Below are 19,794 nucleotides of genomic sequence, written 5' to 3'. Positions count from 1 at the left end.
GGTAATTAATAACAACTAACCATAATATATCAATGTGGTTGCAGTAGAAAGCATTCTACAAGAATGTGTTTGCCTTAGAATGATACTTAATAAAATTATCCAAGATATTTTACGTACAACAGGTACGTGGGGAAATGATCTTTATGCTACAAAAATAATATTTATATCCTCTATTATTCTACTTCTTCAAAAGGTGAGTTGTAATATTTCTTCATTCACTCCAGGGAATGAAGTGCTCCAAAAATAACTTTGAATAGCTCATTATTTTGTTTAAGCACAGAAAGACACTGCTTCAAAATATTTTCCTACTTCAGGAGGAAATTTCAATTGTGTTACTTCTTCATGAGCAAATATAAAATCTGAAATATTAAGTAGATATTCTCTCAATTATATTAACTCTTCTGGAGTTGAATTGTAATATATTTACATCAAGAGCACGTTCATATTTACGATGTTATTAATATTATCACATTCACTTCAGGGAATGGATTAATATTTATCAAAAATTCTCATCCTTCGGGAAATCGAACATAATTATCTGAACGTGCATTAATCACATCAAATTGTGATGCTTCAATCTCTTTTAAAATATTTACTACTTCAGGAGCAAATCGAGGCGTGCATGTAATATAGAGAATATTTCTCTAGCTTATCTTTAATTGTAATAAAAGGAGATAGAACGAAGCACATTTCACCAAAATTATTCTACACACACATGATCTTTAGAAAAATGGTGACATCGATGTGCAATAAATCCGTTCAAGTGACAATCCAGCAGATTTGTTCACTTTGCCAATTTCAACTTTTGAGAAGATGGTATACAAGATTGGAATGCGGAGACTCAAATATTTGGAACAAGGTTTTTATCAGGGGAGTGAAATATGTGTTGTACTCTTTTTTCCTTACTAAGGTTTTGTCACGACCCAAAATCTCACCTGTCGTGATGGCGCCTATCTCAATACTAGGCAAGTCGACAACTTCAATAAACCACATCTCTTTTAAATTGAAAACATAATGATTTAATTCAGCGGAAGAAATATCATAAGTACAAATATAAATACTCCCAAAACCTGGTGTCACTGAGTACATGAGCATCTAATCTGAATACAAGTCTGGAAAAATACTGTCTAAAATAGTCTGAGAACAAATACAGTAAACAAGGAGATAGGGAAGGAGAGACAAGGTCTGCGAAACACGGCAGCTACCTCTGAATCTCCAAAAAGTCAATTGTGCGAAAGAATCAACACTCGCTATGTCCGGAAGCACCTGGATCTGCAAACGAAGTGCATGGTGTAGTATGAATACAACCAACTAAACAAGTAACAATAATAAATAAAGAACTGAAGATAGTGACGAGCTACACAGTTATAGTTCATTTTCAGTAATTCCAGCAAAGAATAGACATGCTCTCAAATCCAGCAGTTTAAGTCAAATCAATTTTATACAGTTCAAGTTCATGTAATCCGGATATAGAATTCTTCGGGAATTTCACAACAATAACAGATAGCAACTAAGTGCATCAACAAATGAAAAACAAGTACAGCCTCTCAGGACAACAATCACTCACTGGGCTCCCAGCCCTCAGCACTCACACTCAATGGGTACCCGCGCTCACTGGGGGTGTACAGACTCCGAAGGGGCTCCTACAACCCAAGCGCTATAATCTGCACGGCCAACTCACGTGCTATAGTATAATATAAAAATCCACACGGACAACTCATGTGCTGCATGGCTAACTCACGTGCTATAGTATAATATAAACATCCGCACGGACAACTCACGTGCTATAGTATAATATAAAGATCCGCACGGCCAACTCACGTGTTGCACGGCCAACTCACGTGTTATGGTATAATATCTCACAATCAGGCCCTCGGCCTCACTCAGTCATAAAGCTCTCCAGTCTCCCGAGCTCTCCACAATCATAAAATCAACCCAAACAACAATGATATGATACATCAATAGTGAACAATAAAGACTGAGATAAAATAATCAAGTAAGTTGTGAATGAGTACAAAACAACAATTTAAGCAGATAATTCACATGTACACGATCTATGTGGGTCCCAACAATACCAACATATAGCCTAAACATGGTTTATAGCATGACTTATAGTCAAGTTTCCACAACACATAGAGAGCACATAACTATCAACAAGTTATTCAGCTTTACAGTTTTTCTGGGACGGACCAAGTCACAATCCCCTCGGTGCACGCCCACACGCCCGTCACACAACATTCCGGGGTTTCAAACCCTCATGTCACAACCCAAACTAACCCTGTCGTGATGGCGCCTATCGTGGAACTAGACAAGCCGACTCATTTCCAAAACAAACCGATATTTTTATTTCAAGAATAAATTTCAAGGCCATTTAACATAAGAACCTTCGTAAAGGAGTTCAAATCAAAACAAAAGTGCAGAAAAGAAAAGCCTGACTCGGGGTGTCACTAGTCATGAGCATCTGCTACAATTTGTCTAAAAATATCGAGACTAACATAGACTGGAAATAGCTAAATACAACTAAAAAAAGATAAGAGAGAGAAGATCAGGGGCTATGATCGCCAAGCAGCTACCTTGCTATCCCCGAGAAAATCTGCAACCAGAATAATCAACAACTGCTACCGTGTCCAGCTACACCTGGATCTGCACACAAGGTGCAGGGAGTAACTTGAGTACGCCAACTCAATAAGTAGCAACAATAAATAAAGACTGAGCAGTAGTGACAAGCAATAAGCATATAAAGTTCATATCATGAAATCTTGGTAAAATACAACATGCTTTAAAAATCAGTGTTTGAATCAAATCATCCCGTTTAAAACCCAGTTCCAGTAAAAATCATTTAAAGATATTTTTCAACAGTTTCAAACAGAGGCTCAATGCAAAGGTGAGCAAAAATAATGAAATCATAAACAACAGCCACTCGGGCATACCTCACAATCACTCATGCCTCCCAATCACTCAGCACTCGGCACTCGCACTCAGTAGGTGCATGCGCTCACTGGAGGTGTATACAGACTCCAGAGGGGCTCCTTCAGCCCAAGCGCTATATCAAGCCAAATAATGGCATAAATCACGCAGGCCCTCTGCCTATATCAAACATGATGCGGCGTGCAGTCCGATCCCATAAATATCCTCACAAATCAGGCCATCGGCCTCACTCAGTCATAAACCTCTCAAACCACTCCGGCATTTCAGTAAAAACATGGTACTCCGCCCAAAACAACATTTATATGCATCAAAATAGAGTAAAGAAATTGAGTCATGCAGCAAACAGGTATAACCATGACTGAGTATAGATTTTTAAATCGAAAATAGTGAGAGGATAGTAAGAAAAGGCCCCTACGGGTCCAAACCACATCGGCACAACGTCCAAACATGGCATTCAGCCCAATTTACAGGAACTCTTTCTAAAACATAAAAGTACCATATAGTTTCAACAAAATATGCAACTTTACAATTGCTATGGGACGGACCAAGTCACAATCCCCAACAGTGCATGCCTGCACGCCCGTCACCTAGCATGTGCGTCACTTCAAAAATAGTAGAATGATACGAAATCCGGGGTTTCATACCCTCAGGACTAGATTTACAATTGTTACTTACCTCAAACCGGTCAAACCTCTACCCCGCAATGCTCTTGCCTCTGGACTCGGCCTCCAAATGCTCCAAATCTATTCACAATCAGTACAATACCATCAATATACGCTAATGGAATGAATTCCACAAGAAAAACTATCAAATTAGCCCAAAAACCTGAAATTGGCTCAAACCCGACCCACAGGCCCACGTCTCAAAATTTGACAAAATTTACAAAACTAGAAAGCCCATTCACTCGCGAGTCCATACATATGAAATTCATCAAAATCGGACATCGTTTGGTCCCTCAAATCCTTAATTTAAATTCTCCAAAATCCCAAGCCCTAACCCCTCATTTTCACTCCAAAATCCTACTAATTAATGATGAACAAAGCCATAGATTCACGAAATTTATACCATTATGGGTTAGGATCACTTACCCCAATGTTGCACCTTGAAAACCTTCAAAAAATCGCCTCTCCCGAGTTTCTCAAATCCAAAAATTGAAAAATGAAGACAAAACCACGAGCTGGGGATTTTCTGCCCAGCACATTCGCACATGTGGCCAACTGTCCGCTTCTGCAGAACCGGCTCAATTCTACCTTACTGCATCTGTGCTCAAGGCCTCGCACCTGCGGGCTCGCAGATACGGCAAATCCTTCGCACATGTGTTCACATCCTTGGCCTTCCATTTCCGCATCTGCGGCTACCCCAAACACACCTGAGACTCCTCCTTCCGCAGGTGCGGAAATATTAGTAGCAGCAGCTTCAGCTGCATTTTCCAACTTTAACAAATCCGTTAACCACCCGGAATCACTCCGAGGCCCTCGGGACCTCAACAAAAAATAACAACAAGTCATATATCAACATACAAACTTAGTCGAACCTTCGAATCACTCAAAACAACATCAAATTACCAAATTACCCTCGGATTCAAGCCTAAGAACTTCTAAACTTCCAAATTCGACAATTGATGTCGAAACCAACCAAACCACGTCCGAATGACCTCAAATTTTGCAAACACGTCACAAATGACACTACGAACCTACTCCAACTTTCGGAATTCCATTCCGACCCCGATATCAAATTTTTCACTGCCGACCAAAATCGCCAAATTTTCAACTTTCGCCAATTCAAGCCTAATTCTACCACGGACCTCCAAATCACATTCCGGACACACTACTAAGTCCAAAATCACCTAACGAAGCTAACAGAACCATCAGAATTAAAATCCGAGATCGTTTACACATAGTCAACATCCATTGGCTTTTTGTTTTCCAACTTAAGCTTCTACTTTTGAGACTAAGTGTCTCATTCCACTCCGAAACCACCCCGGACCCAAACCAACTAACCCGGTATATCATAATATAGCTTAAAAGCATAAAGGAAGCAGAAATGGGGAAAACAGGGCTATAACTCTCGAAACGACCGGCCGGGTCGTTACATCCCCCCTCTTAAACATACCCCCTCTTAAACAAACGTTTGTCCTCGAACAGGTCTAGAAACATACCTGGAGTCTCGAATAGGCGTGGATATCTTCTCCGCATCTCTTGCTTGATCTCCCAGGTGGCCTCCTCCACCGGTTGCCCTCTCCACTGCACCTTCACTGAAACTATATCCTTTAACCTCAACCTTCGAACATGCCGATCCAAAATAGCCACCGGCTCCATATCATAAGTCATATTACCCTCCAACTGAACCGTGCTGAAATCCAAAACATGGGACGGATCGCCAACATACTTCCGGAGCATGGAAACATGAAACACTGGATGTACACTCAACAAGCTGGGTGGCAAGGCAGGCTTATAAGCCACCTCCCCTATCCTCTGAAGCACCTCAAAAGGCCCAATGAACCGGGGGCTCAACTTGCCCCTCTTCCCAAACCTCATAACACCCTTCATGGGTGATACCTTCAGCAAAACTTTCTCCCCAACCATGAAAGATACATCACGGACCTTCCTGTCCGCATAGCTCTTCTGCCTAGACAGTGCCGTGCGAAGCCGCTCCTGAATCAATTTCACCTTATCTAATGCATCCTAGACCAAGTTTGTACCCAAGAGCCTATCCTCACCCGGATCAAACCATCCAACCATAGATCTACACCTCCTCCCATATAAAGCCTCGTACGGAGCCATCGGAATACTCGACTGATAACTGCTGTTATATGCAAACTCCGCGAGTGGCAGAAACTGGTCCCATGAACCCCCAAATCAATGACACAAGCATGCAACATGTCCTCTAATATCTAAATTGTGCGCTCGGACTGCCTGTCCGTCTGAGGGTGAAAAGTTGTGCTCAACTCAACCTGAGTACCCAACTCTCGTTGCACGACCCTCCAAATCTGCGATGTAAACTGAGTACCTCTATCTAAAATGAGAAACTGGGACACCATGCAGGTGAACAATCTCTCGGATGTAAATCTCAGCCAACCGCTCGGAAGTGTAAGTAGTACCAGCTGGAATGAAGTGCGCGGACTTGGTCAGCCGATCCACAATAACCTAAATAGCATCAAACTTCCTCAAAGTTCATGGGAGCCCAACTACAAAGTCCATGGTGATCCACTCCCACTTCCACTCTGGGATCTCTAATCTCTGATGCAAGCCACCCAGTCTCTGATGCTCATACTTAACCTGCTGACAGTTGAGACACCGAGCTACAAACCCAATTATCCTTCGTCATCCACCTCTACCAATAGTGTTGTCTCAAATCCTGGTATATCTTCGCGGCAACCGGATGGCTGGAATACCACGAGTTGTGGGCCTCCTCAAGAATCAACTCCCGAAGCCCATTTACATTAGGCACACATATCCGACCCTGCATCCTTAACACACTGTCATCACCAATAGTCACATCCCTAGCATTACCTCTCCAAACCCTATCCTAAAGAACGAGTAAGTGGGGGTCATCATACTAACGCTCCCTAATACGCTCATAAATAGAAGACCTGGAGACCACGCAAGCCAACACCCGACTCGGCTCCGAAATATCCAATCTCACAAGCTGGCCCGCTAAGGCCTGAACATACAATGCCAAAGGTCTCTCTACTTCTGGAAGATATGCTAAACTCCACAAACTCTCCGCCCGGCAACTCAAAGCATCGGCCACCACATTGGCCTTCCCCGGATGGTACAAAATAGTGATATCATAGTCCTTAAGAAGCTCCAACCATCTCCGCTGACGAAAATTAAGATCCTTCTGCTTAAACAGATGTTGCAGACTCCGGTGATCAGTATAGATCTCACAATGAACCCCATACAACTAATGACGCCAAATCTTCAAGGCGTGAACAATAGCTGCTAACTCAAGATCATGGACAAGATAGTTCTTCTCATGGGTCTTCAACTGGCGTGAGGCATAGGCAATCACCCTACCCTCCTGCATCAAAACACAACCAATGCCTATCCTCGAGGCATCATAATACACGGTGTAAGAACCCGAAGCTGATGGCAGAACTAACACTGGAGCTGTGATCAAAGCAGTCTTGAGCTTCTGAAAGCTCTCCTCACACTCATCCGACCACCTGAATGGAGCACCTTTCTAGGTCAATTTGGTCAAGGGCAATGCAATAGATGAAAATCCCTCCACAAAGCGACGGTAATAACCCGCCAAACCAAGAAAACTCCTAATCTCCGTGGCTGAGGATAGTCTGGGCCAACTCTGCACCGCCTCTATCTTCTTCGGATCCACCTGAATACCCTCACTGGACACCACGTGCCCCAAGAATGCTACTAAACTGAGCCAAAACTCACACTTGGAGAACTTTGCATAAAGCTTCTCCTCCCTCAATCTCTGTAATACAATTCTCAAATGCTGAGCGTGCTCCTCCTGGCTATGAGAGTACACCAGGATGTCATCAATGAATACAACAACGAATGAGTCCAAAAAGGCCTGGAACACTGATGGGGCATTGGTTAGCCCAGAAGACATCACTAAGAACTCATAATGGTCATATCGGGTCCTAAAAGTTGTCTTAAGAATATCTGAATCTCGAATCTTTAGCTGGTGATAACCAGACCTCAAATCAATCTTGGAGAACACCTTCGCTCCCTGAAGCTGGTCAAATAAATCATCAATACGAGGCAAAGGATACTTGTTCTTGACTGTGACCTTGTTCAGCTACCTGTAATCAATACACATTCTCATGGAACCATCCTTCTTTTTCACAAATAGGATCGGTACACCCAAGGGGACACACTAGGCCGAATAAACCTCTTATTAAGGAGTTCCTGAAGTTGTTCCTTCAACTCCTTCAGCTCTGTCGGTTCCATACGATACGGTGGAATAGAAATGGGATGAGTGCCCGGCACTAAATCAATACCTAATTCAATATCCCTGTCATGCGGCATGCCTGGCAGGTGCATAGGAAACACATCCAGAAAATCACGTACCACCGGAACAGAATCAATGACAGGAGTCTCTGCACTAACATCCCTCATAAAATCCAAATAAGATAGGTAACCCTTCTCAACCATGCGTTGAGCCTTCAAATATGAAATCACCCTACTTGATACATAATCTACAGAACTGCTCCACTCAACCCTCAGAAATCCCGGCATAGCCAACGTCACTGTCTTAGCGTGACAATCTAGAATAACATGATATGTAGATAACCAATCCATACCCAATATAACATCAAAGTCAACCATGCTGAGCAGCAAAAGGTCCACTTGGGTCTCCAGACCCCCAATAGTCACCACACATGACCGATATATGCGGTCCACAATAATAGTATCACCCATATTAGTAGACACATGAACAGATGAAACTAAAGACTCACGAGGCAAATCTAGAAAGTGGGCGAAATATGAGGAAACATATGAATATGTGGAACCATGATCAAATAATACGGAGGCATCTCTGTGACAAACTGAGATAATACCTGTAATCACAGCATCTGAAGCAATAGCATCTGGTCTGGCAGGGAGGGTATAGAAACGGGCCTGGCCACCCCCTGATCTGCCTCCCCCTCTAGGGTGACCCCTAGCTGACTGACCTCCACCCCGAGCTGACTGGGCGAGTGGTGAAGTAACTAGTGCTGAAGTCGAAAGTTGACTCCTCTGCTGAGATAGACCTCCATGACGACGAGGACACTGCCTCCACATATGCCCAAACTCCCCACACTCAAAACAACTCCCTAGTGCTGGTGGCAGGAACTGAAGGGAGCCCCTAGCATCGGGATAACCAGTAGAAGAACCTGGCATAGGGGAGCCCTGAATTGGTGGAGCACGGGACGAACTCTGAGCTGGAAGGGCACTAAGTGATGAGTGTCCCTGATGAGAACTGTGAGAACCATGGCTAGATGATGTACCACGGTGAAATAGCCGAGTTGACTGAGCCTGTCTGAAATGACGACCTCTACCGTGCTGAAACTCACCCCCAAAAGGAGCACCGCTGAAACTACCCTGACCACGAGGCCTCTTGGCCTCCCTCTCAACCCTCTCCTAACCGTGAACCATCTCAATCTATCGAGCAATGTCGACAACCTCATCAAAGGTAGCACCAGACACCCTCTCTCTGGTCATAAGCAATTGTAGCTAAAAAGTGAGACCATCAATAAACCTCATGATCCTCTCCCTGTCCGTGGGAACCAACCAGATCGCATGATGGGCTAACTCAGAGAACCGCATCTCATACTGCGTCATAGATATATCACCCTGGTGAAGCCGCTCAAACTGTCTGTGCAGCTCCTCTCTGCGGGATCGAGGCATGAACTTCTCCAAAAAGACCACTGAGAATTGCTGCCAAGTAAGGGGTGATGCGCCAACAGGCTTATGCCTCTCGTAAGTCTCCCACCATCTGAGTGCAGGCCCATAAAACTGAAAGGCAGTGAATGAGACCCCACAAGTCTCCAGAATACCAGCAGTATGGAGTATCCTCTGACACCTGTCCAAGAAGTCCTAAGCATCCTCTCTCTCTGTGCCACTGAAATATGACGTCTGGAGTCTCCCAAACCTCTCCAACCTACGCTGATCATCCTCAGGCATAGCAGGAACCACATAATCCTGTGCAACTGCAACCGACTGGGCTGGTGGTGCCCCCTGTGTCTGGAGTCCCTGTACAACCTGCTCGGGTGTGTGAGCGATGAGAGTCTGAGTGCTTGTGCCTCCCCCAGCCTGAGAAGTGGCTGCGGCCGTCGAGATAGAGACCGCCTGAGCAAGGCCGGTACACGCTGTTAGAATCTGAGCTAGGGCCTCCTAAAGGCCTGGAATCACAATAGGCACAGGTGGTGCCTGAGCTGGTGCATCAACAACTGGAATCTGGTCCTGATCTGGAGCAACTGGTGCAGGCTGCACCTCTGCCCCTACCACGTCCTCTACCGCGGCCTCGGCCTCGGCCTCTTGCGGCCCTGGCTGGTGGTACCGGTGGCTGGCCCTCCTGACCGGTAGTACGAGTCCTCACCATTTGTGAGAGAATAAAACAATAGATGTTTAGTTACTAGAATCAACAGATTCGCACGACAAGAATTCAAGGATGTGGAGCGTCTCCATACCGATCCGCAAGACTCTACGAAGCCTGCTCATGACTCGTGAGACCTATGTAACCTAGGCTCTGATACCAATCTGTCACAACCCAAACTAACCCTGTCGTGATGGCGCCTATCGTGGAACTAGGAAAGTCGACTCATTTACAAAACAAACCGATATTTTTATTTCAAGGATAAATTTCAAGGCCATTTAACATAAGAACCTTCATAAAGGAGTTCAAATCAAAACAAAAGTGCGGAAAAGAAAAGCCCGACATCGGGGTGTCACTAGTCATGAGCATCTGCTACAATTTGTCTAACAATATCGAGACTAACATAGTCTGGAAATTGCTAAATACAACTAAAGGAAGATAAGAGGGAGAAGAGCAGGGGCTGCGATCGCCAAGCAGCTGCCTTGCTATCCCCGAGAAAATCTGCAACCAGAATAATCAACAACCGCTACCGTATCTAGCTACACCTGGATCTGTACACAAGTTGCAGGGAGTAACGTGAGTACGCCAACTCAGCAAGTAACAACAATAAATAAAGATTGAGCAGTAGTGACGAGCAATAAGCATATAAAGTTCATATCATGAAATCTCGATAAAACACAACATGCTTTAAAAATCAGTGTTTGAATCAAATCATCCCGTTTAAAACCCAGTTCCAGTAAAAATCATTTAAAGATATTTTTCAACAGTTTCAAACAGGGGCTCAATGCAAAGGTGAGCAAAATTGATGAAATCATAAACAACAGCCCCTCGGGCATACCTCACAATCGCTCATACCTCCCAATCACTCAGCACTCGGCACTCGCACTCAGGTAACTGCGCTCACTAGGGGTGTGTACAGACTCCGGAGGGTCTCCTTCAGCCCAAGCGCTATATCAAGCCAAATTATGGCATAAATCACTCGGGCCCTCGTCCTATATCAAACATATTGTGGCGTGCAGCCCAATCCCATAAATATCCTCACAAATCAGGCCCTCGACCTCACTCAGTCATAAACCTCTCAATCCACCCGGGCATTTCAGTAAAAACAGGGTACTCCGCCCAAAACAACATTTATATGCATCAAAATAGAGTAAGAAAACTGAGTTATGCAGTAAACAGGTATATAACCATGACTGAGTATAGATTTTTAAATCGAAAATAGTGAGAGGATAGTAAGGAAAGGACCCTACGGGTCCAAACCACATTGGCACAACATCCAAACATGGCATTTAGCCCAATTTACAGGAACTCTAAAACATATAAGTACCATATAGTTTCAACAAAATATACAACTTTACAGTTGCTATGGGACAGACCAAGTCACAATCCCCAACAGTGCACGCCCGCACGCCCGTTATCTAGCATGTGCGTCACTTCAAAAATAGTAGAATGATACGAAATCCGGGGTTTCATACCCTTAGGACTAGATTTACAATCGTTACTTACCTCAAACTGGTCAAATCTCTACCCCGCAATGCTCTTGTCTCTGGACTCGGCCTCCAAATGCTCCAAATCTATTCACAATCAGTACAATGCCATCAATGTACGCTAATGGAATGAATTCCACAAGAAAAACTATCAAATTAGCCCAAAAATCCGAAATTGGCTCAAACCCGGCCCCCAGGCCCACGTCTCAAAATCTGACAAAATTTACAAAACTAGAAAGCCCATTCACTCGCGAGTCCATACATATGAAATTCATCAAAATCGGACATCGTTTGGTCCCTCAAATCCTTAATTTAAATTCTCCAAAATCCCAAGCCCTAACCCCTCATTTTCACTCCAAAATCCTACTAATTAATGATGAACAAAGCCATAGATTCACGAAATTTATACCATTATAGGTTAGGATCACTTACCCCAACGTTGCTCCTTGAAAACCTTCGAAAAATCGCCTCTCTCCCGAGTTTCTCAAATCCAAAAATTGAAAAATGAAGACAAAACCACGAGCTGGGGCTTTTCTGCCCAGCACATTCGCTCATGCGGCTAAATATTCGCTCCTGCGGAACCGCACCTGTGGTCAAATCCTCGCACCTGCGAGAACCACTTAATTCCTCAAATTCCGTACCTGCGCCCCAGGTTCCGCACCTACGGGCGCGCTCTTGCGCAACACTTCCGCTTCTGCGAAACCGGCTCAACTCTTCCTTTCTGCATCTACGCTCAAGACCTCGCACCTGCAGGCTCGCAGATGCGGCAAATCCTTCGCACCTGCATTCGCAGCCTTGGCCTTCGATTTCCACATCTACGGCTACCCCAAACGCACCTACGACCTCGCACCTGTGACTCCTTCTTCCGCAAGTGCGGAAATATCAGTAGCAGCAGCTTCAACTGCATTTTCCAACTTTAATAAATCCGTTAACCACCCGGAATCACCCCGAGGCATCGGGACCTCAACCAAAAATACCAACAAGTCGTATATCAACATACAAACTTAGTCGAAACTTCGAATCACTCAAAACAACATCAAATCGCCAAATTACCCTCAGATTCAAGCCTAAAAACTTCTAAACTTCCAAATTCGACAACCGATACCGAAACTAACCAAACCATGTCCGAATGACCTCAAATTTTGCACACACGTCACAAATGACACTATGAACCTATTCCAACTTCTGAAATTCCATTCCGACCCCGATGTCAAATTTTCCACTGCCGACCAAAATCGCCAAATTTTCAACTTTCGCCAATTCAAGCCTAATTCTACCACGGACCTCCAAATCATATTTCGGACGCACTCCTAAGTCCAAAATCAACTAACGGAGCTAACAGAACTATCAGAATTCAAATCCGAGATCGTTTACACATAGGTCAACATCCAGTTGGCTTTTATTTTTCTAACTTTAGCTTCTACTTTAGAGACTAAGTGTCTCATTCCACTCTGAAACCACCCCGGACCCGAACCAACTAATCCGGTATATCATAATATAGCTTAAAAGCATAAAGGAAGTAGAAATGTGGAAAACAGGGCTATAACTCTCGAAATGACAGGCCAGGTTGTTACACCTCAGGACCAGATTTAAAACGGTTACTTACCTCATACTGTAAAATTCTTTACTCTGTTATGCCCTTGCCTAGCAAATCGGCCTCCGAATGCCTCGAATCTAGTCACAATTAATTCGTTTCGGTCAATAAAATTCATTGGAATTAATTCTATAAGAAAATGCTAGTTTTCCATAAAAATCCAAAATTTAGCTCAAAAATCGCTCGTGGGGCCCACGTCTCGGAACCAGACAAAAGTTATAAAATCAGACAACTCATTTAATTACGAGTTCAACCATACTAATTTTACTCAAATCCGACTCCGAATCGGTGTTCAAATCCCAAAAATTTATTTTATGAAATTTCTACAATTTTCCCTAAATTTCCATCTCACAATACTGATTACATGATGAAAACAATGATATATTCATATATGTTAACCAAATCTGGGTTAGAATCACTTACCCCGATGAATATCTTGAAAATCCCACGAAAAATCGCCACAAACCGAGCTCTCAAAGTCCAAATGTGAAATAATACCCAAACCCTCAGTTTTATAATACACAATCTGACCCCTCATTGTGCTGACCGCACCATTCAGTAAATTGGCCATAACTTTCTTTATAGATGTCCAAATGATTTATTCTATGTCTTTCTGGAAACTAGACATGAAGGGCTACAACTTTTGATTTTGAATCATCTCAAAATTCTTTGTGGATCAAAAGATATAAGCTTCCGAAGTCGCACCAGCGAATCTGCAGAACTCCCTGGAGTGCGGCCGCACTCCTCCTCTGAGGTCCGCATTTTTCTGCTGCGGTCCAAACTCTTATGTGCGGTCCGCACCTCTCCTTCGCCTCAGCATCTCAAAATGTGCGGTCCGCACCCCCAAAAGTGCCAGAACAATATCAGAGTGCCGAAATGTCCGGACTCGCTCAAAACTCATCCGGAACCCCGGACACAAACCATATATGAATTTCAATCATAAAACACGCTACGGACCTGCTCGCACACTCAAAACACTGAAAAGAGGTTGTCTTGACCCGATATTGACCATGGCCAAACTCTCAAATTTCTTAACTTTACTAATCTCTCAACCAATGATCCAAAATTACACCCAAGCCCCTCGGGACCTCAACCAAATATACCAACGCGTTTTATAACATAACACGGACCTACTCGAGGCCTCAAATCACATCAAATAATATCAAAACGTCGAATCGCACCTCAAATCAAAATTTATGAACTTTGAACTTTCAAATTCTATATCTTGTGCCGAAACACATCAAATCAATCCGGAATGACTTTAAATTTTGCACACAAGTCATAAATTACATAACGAAGCTATTCAAATTTTCAGAATCGGATTCCGACCCCGATATCAAAAAGTCAACTCCCCGGTCAAACTTCCAAACTTAACTTTCTATTTTAGCCATTTCAAGCCAAATTCTACTACGGACTTTCAAATAATTTTTCGGACACGCTCCTAAGTCCAAAATTACCATACAAAGCTATTGGAATCATCAAAACTCTATTTCGGGGTCGTTTACACATAAGTCAACATCCGGTGAACTATTTCAACTTAAGCTTCCAACATGAAATTCATTCTTCTAAGCTAACTCCGAAATACCTTAAAACCAAAACCGACAATTCACACAAGTCATAATACCTCGTAGGAAGTTATTCAAGATTTCAAATAGTTTAAAGGAGCGTAAATGCTCAAAATGACCAGTCGAGTCGTTACAGGTTTTTCCCATGGGGTTTTTCTTATAAGGTTTTTAATGAGGCAGCTAGAATTGCATATTACTAAATATGTGTACTCTTTTTCCTTCACTAAGATTTTTCCCATTGGGTTTTTCCTAGTAAGGTTTTAACGAGACACAATATCTTTTAATGAACATCCAAGGAGGGTGTTATAAATATATTATATTATGGATGTTCATTTAGTACTCCGTTGTAAATAAGCTTCTTGAATAAGCTTATCCATATGGGACTCCGCCGTAAATATGTTTATCTATTTAGTACTCTATTGGAAATAAGCCTCCTGAAGAAGCTTATCATTTCGGTACTCCGTTATGGATAAATATTACCTTTGATATAAGACTATTTATATCTGATATAGTAGCAACTTACAACAAGTTTACACAACAGCTTAGAGTAGCAGCTTACACAGCAGCTTACAAGCAACTTGCAGTAGCAGCTTACACGACAGCTTGCAGTAGCAGTTTACAAGCAACTTACATAACAGTTTCCTTTCTTCTATAAATAGAGGAGAATTTAATTTATTATGTAGTTAAATTTGAAGTTGAATAATATATCAATATCTCTGTATAATTGTTTTAGTTTCTTTACTTTATAGTGTTATTTTACAACAGTATAGTGATTAATTATTCGTGTCAGAAAATTCTCCAAGGTTGCTGCTTGCCCCTAAATATTTTTCGTCAGAACTGTACTATGGAGAAGCTCAACTGTCAACTGTATTATAGTCCACAACTTTCTGCCACTCCCCCCACCCCCGGGCCACCCTCAATGGCGGCCATCGCCGTCACCACAGCCACCTCCTACCTCACTACCAGCTCTTTCAGCCACTCCAAATCTTCAACCTTTCGTTTCTCATCCCTCACTTACCAAACCAACTTTCCAACTTTTTCTCTTAATTTCCACTCTCGCCCTCCTCGTACTTCTTTTCCCATCTTCAGTAATCACGGCGGTGACAGAAATATCGGTGGCAGCGGCGGAGGCGGAGGCGGTGGAGAAGGAGGCTGTGGAGGAGGGAAGGATGACGAGGATGCAGGGGAAAGGAACAAAAAAGAAGCAATAATGGCTTTGGCTGAAGCTGAAAGATCACTGGACAGCTTGCCTATGGACTTGGCTGCTGCAATTGAGGCCGGTAAAATACCTCCGGCCATCGTTAACCGGTACATGGAACTCGAAAAGTCACCATTTCTCCGGTGGCTGCTAGGCTTTGGTGGGTTTAAAGAACGGCTGCTGGCTGATGATCTCTTCTTGACTAAAGTTGCAATTGAATGTGGCATTGGCATCTTTACTAAGGTTAATTCCTTTGTCTTCCTTCTTGTTAGAGTTTAACTTCTATCCATCGAGACCATAAAAAGTTCACTTGAAAAGATAACTACTAGCAACTTTCCATAAAAAGTAGGATTAGTAACTTGAAAAGAGTTTGACTGCTAGATGGTGTCCCCTATCAGGTAAGCTAAAAGATAATTACACATACCTGCTACAGCAGGTTAAATTATCGTTGAAAAAGTTCTTTATACTCTTAGTGTATCTAAGTTAAATCCACTTTAGAAACAAGTTAACTGTTACAACATGTTAAAAACGTAATAACAATGTAATTTTATTACACAGTCAGGATATATAAGTTAAAATCTTCTTGCTAATACTGCTCCTTTCTCCCCCTATGTTGCTTGGATCTGCCAAAACCACACCCATGTGGGATCCTCAAAATATAAGTGCAGTTTTGGAGAAACCGGCACAAGTTTGGCGATCATTTTGAAGGATCCGAGCGACACAAGTCTCCCCTCCCTCCCCTTTTTTTTCCATGTTTATATTGGTGAATGATGTGGTTTTGTGTTGGTTGCGCTTGGAAATATGACAAAGATTCTGAATTTATTTGTTGTTAGAAGAATATTGATGCGCATTAAGCTTTATGATATCTAGTATTTAGAATAACTTTGCAATTCATCTTTTACTACAAATTACAAAATCATCTAATGATATAATTCAGTTACATATTATTAGTACTAGTTTTTATGAATGGTTAGTGGACAATCTGTTTGCTCTATGCTTTGCACATTGTCTTTGACAATCCGTAAGAGTTCATCCTGACACTCGAAGTGTACTCCTCAGCCTTGAAATGAACAGGATAGTTATGTTTCAAATATTATAACCGTAACATCTCTAGTCTCCACTAATTAACTGACCTTTTTGACTTGGAGTCACTGGAAATGATCAAGAAGTCCTGATTAGTGTATCTTGCCCGCTGCCATAAAGAGATGACTAATGGTGGATTAAGCCCCCTCCCCTACCCCCCCCCCCCCCAAAAAAAAAAGGAAAGAGGAAACAGTTGACACAAAAAGACGTAAAAGATATAGTAAAATGGTAACAATATATTCGTGCAGTCTGAGTTCTGCATTTTTATTTCAGTTTGGCAGTTGTTTATTTTTCTTTTCTGTACATATATCTTTGTTTTTCATGAATGCTACTATTGACATGTAACGGTTTTAAGGTCAGGCCCTTCTATCCTCCCTCCTTCCCATTAGTCAGGTTGGGACATTTAACATTTATACCAAACTGACCTTTGTTACATTTAGTTATATCTGAATGAATCTTGTGTCTGACTCTCGTTAACAGTCATTTGTGTTTGTCATTGACCTTTTATCCAGAGTTTAATAGTCACACGGATAGCTGAATTACGTTGTTTATGTTTCAGACTGCTGCAGAGCTGGAAAAGCGGAGGGAGAATTTCAAAAACGAACTGGACTTTGTCTGTGCTGATGTGGTACAATTTCTCCCATAACTTGGACTGAAGCACATTTAATACAGTATTGAAGTTGCACCAGTTAGAACCCTAATCCACATAATAAAACAATATTGGGTAAAGAAGGTGAAGCATTTCAATCCAGTTAGAGCTGCAAAATAAGTTTTGTCTCACATTTAGGAAGCAATTATTGTTCTATTGCAATGAACAAGTCTTGAGCAAATTATGAGGTATTATGTTGAACATCTATTAGATTGTGCTTGAGGTTCTAACTGAAGCTGAACATTCTGATATATGTTTTAGTCCTCATTTTTCTTGCCTATCATTGAAAGCCATAACTCTCTAGCTGACACTACTTTTTGGGTTCTGGAGAAGTAAATATTTTCTTGAAATTTCTATACTTGACTTCGGGGTGATGTGTACTTTTACTCAGGTAATGGCCATTGTTGCTGATTTCATGCTAGTCTGGCTCCCAGCTCCGACTGTTATTCTCCGTCCTTCTCTTGCAATTGGTGCTGGGCCTCTTAGTAGAATTTTCTACAACTGCCCCGACAACGCATTTCAGGTTTATGATTTATGAAACTAAAACATAATTTTGATGAAGTAAATAGTATTATATGAAACTAAAACATAATTTTGATGAAGTAAATAGTATTATATGAAACTAAAACATAATTTTCTCATAAATTTTGTTCTCCCTTTTGTGGTATAAGGGGACGTGCTCTGGTCACCCGATACAAGTAACTGATTTAAATTTCCGTTTTATCCTGTTCTCAGGTTGTGTTGGCTGGTACTTCCTATACATTTCTACAGAGAATAGGCGCTATAGTGGTAAAGCATTTGATAAATTTACAATAAGCTTATCTTATTTAATTGCAAATTGTATGCATTTATGAAGCTTAGAATAGTCTAACTTGTCCTGCAGAGAAATGGGGCCAAACTATTTGCAGTTGGTTCAGGCGCATCTCTGGTAAGTCTGTGAAGAGCTTTTCTTCTTGGCGGACAAGAAAATATTGTGGGAATCACAAGATGTTGTCCCTTCCATGTAATTGGTAAATACATTTTTCCCTTTTTCCAGATTGGTACAGGTGTAACAAATGCTTTAATCAACGCACGAAAGGCTATTGATAAAACCTTTGCGGGTGAAGCTGAGGATTTACCCGTTCTGCCGACCAGTGCTGCATATGGCGTTTACATGGCAGTCTCAAGCAACCTTAGGTATTTTTACATTTTCGAGCACTAGTGTCGTCCAAACTAGTGATCAGCTTCTTCCATCTCTTTGCTAGGAGAGGTACTTGGGAGGAAATTTCACATGTTTAACCCTGTCACTATGTTCAAGACTACCTATTTACAATATGAAACAAGAGTTTCTTCTGTGGCTGCCAGTTTTCTTGCCATAAAACTACTTTTTCTAATTGAGCACCTTTATCATCTTCCTTTCAACATGTATTCTTCCGTCTCACTATCTTCTTTTGAGATATCCTTGTTCAATCATTTCACACATGGCCCTTTTTTGGACATAGCTCCTTGATTCACATTACTCTATATAAAGTGCATAAGCTTGGTGTGCCTTCCCTATAAAGTTAATGCGGATAACCCTAGTGTAAACATTCTAGTGAAGAAATTGGATTTTTTTAAAACGGCCTTAAAAAATAGCTTGTAGTAAAAGGAGCTAAGCATATACAAAGTGTTCTTATATTTTACAATTATGAGGTTTTGTCATCTTACCATGTCATAACATTAAAGGCTCGTATCTTGTCTCCTTTTTATTATGGAGGACGGATTGTGAGTGATCTAAGTGGTTTTGCTCCTTTACCAGGTACCAAATCCTTGCTGGAGTTATTGAACAACGAATATTGGAGCCGTTGCTACACAAGCACAAGATCATACTCGGTGCACTATGCTTCGTTTTCCGAACTGGCAATACCTTTTTGGGATCATTAATGTACATGTTCTTTCCGCTTTAAGGTCTTCCTTGGGAACTTTTTTTTTTATCTTCGAGCTCTCTAAATCTTTTCTTCTCTCTTACCAGGTGGGTGGATTTTGCACGTGGGATTGGAATCCAAAGGTCACGAGAACAAAAAGAAACTTAGATAATGGTTCCCAGTTTTGTGGTCAACCAAGGATCATTTGTACACGGTTTTTTTTTTTTTTTTTTTTTTTTAGTGTTTTTTGTTTTAATTGAACTTCAATTTATAACAGTGGTGAGATTTTTTGTCACGCTCTTTACTGTTACTTTATTTTGTTGAATTCAAAAGAAGGGTTCAACATCTCTTGGTTGTGCAAAA

At 41.9% G+C, this 19,794-nt stretch overlaps 1 protein-coding gene across 1 annotated transcript; it reads left to right on the top strand.

Annotated features, from left to right (window-relative positions):
• The first annotated feature begins 15,398 nt into the window (after nucleotides 1–15,398).
• On the top strand, nucleotides 15,399–19,794 carry LOC104120291 (protein RETICULATA-RELATED 4, chloroplastic-like). Its single transcript, XM_009632035.4, has 8 exons — nucleotides 15,399–16,059; nucleotides 17,459–17,527; nucleotides 17,940–18,071; nucleotides 18,284–18,337; nucleotides 18,432–18,476; nucleotides 18,585–18,724; nucleotides 19,326–19,451; nucleotides 19,539–19,794. Exons 1-8 carry the CDS (start codon nucleotides 15,463–15,465, stop codon nucleotides 19,597–19,599), a joined length of 1,224 nt encoding a protein of 407 aa, XP_009630330.1. The 5' UTR covers nucleotides 15,399–15,462; the 3' UTR covers nucleotides 19,600–19,794.

This window comes from Nicotiana tomentosiformis, chromosome 1, assembly GCF_000390325.3.
Source record: "Nicotiana tomentosiformis chromosome 1, ASM39032v3, whole genome shotgun sequence".
In the NCBI taxonomy this organism is placed as follows: Eukaryota; Viridiplantae; Streptophyta; class Magnoliopsida; order Solanales; family Solanaceae; genus Nicotiana; species Nicotiana tomentosiformis.
This window is presented reverse-complemented; position numbering and strand designations above follow the sequence as displayed.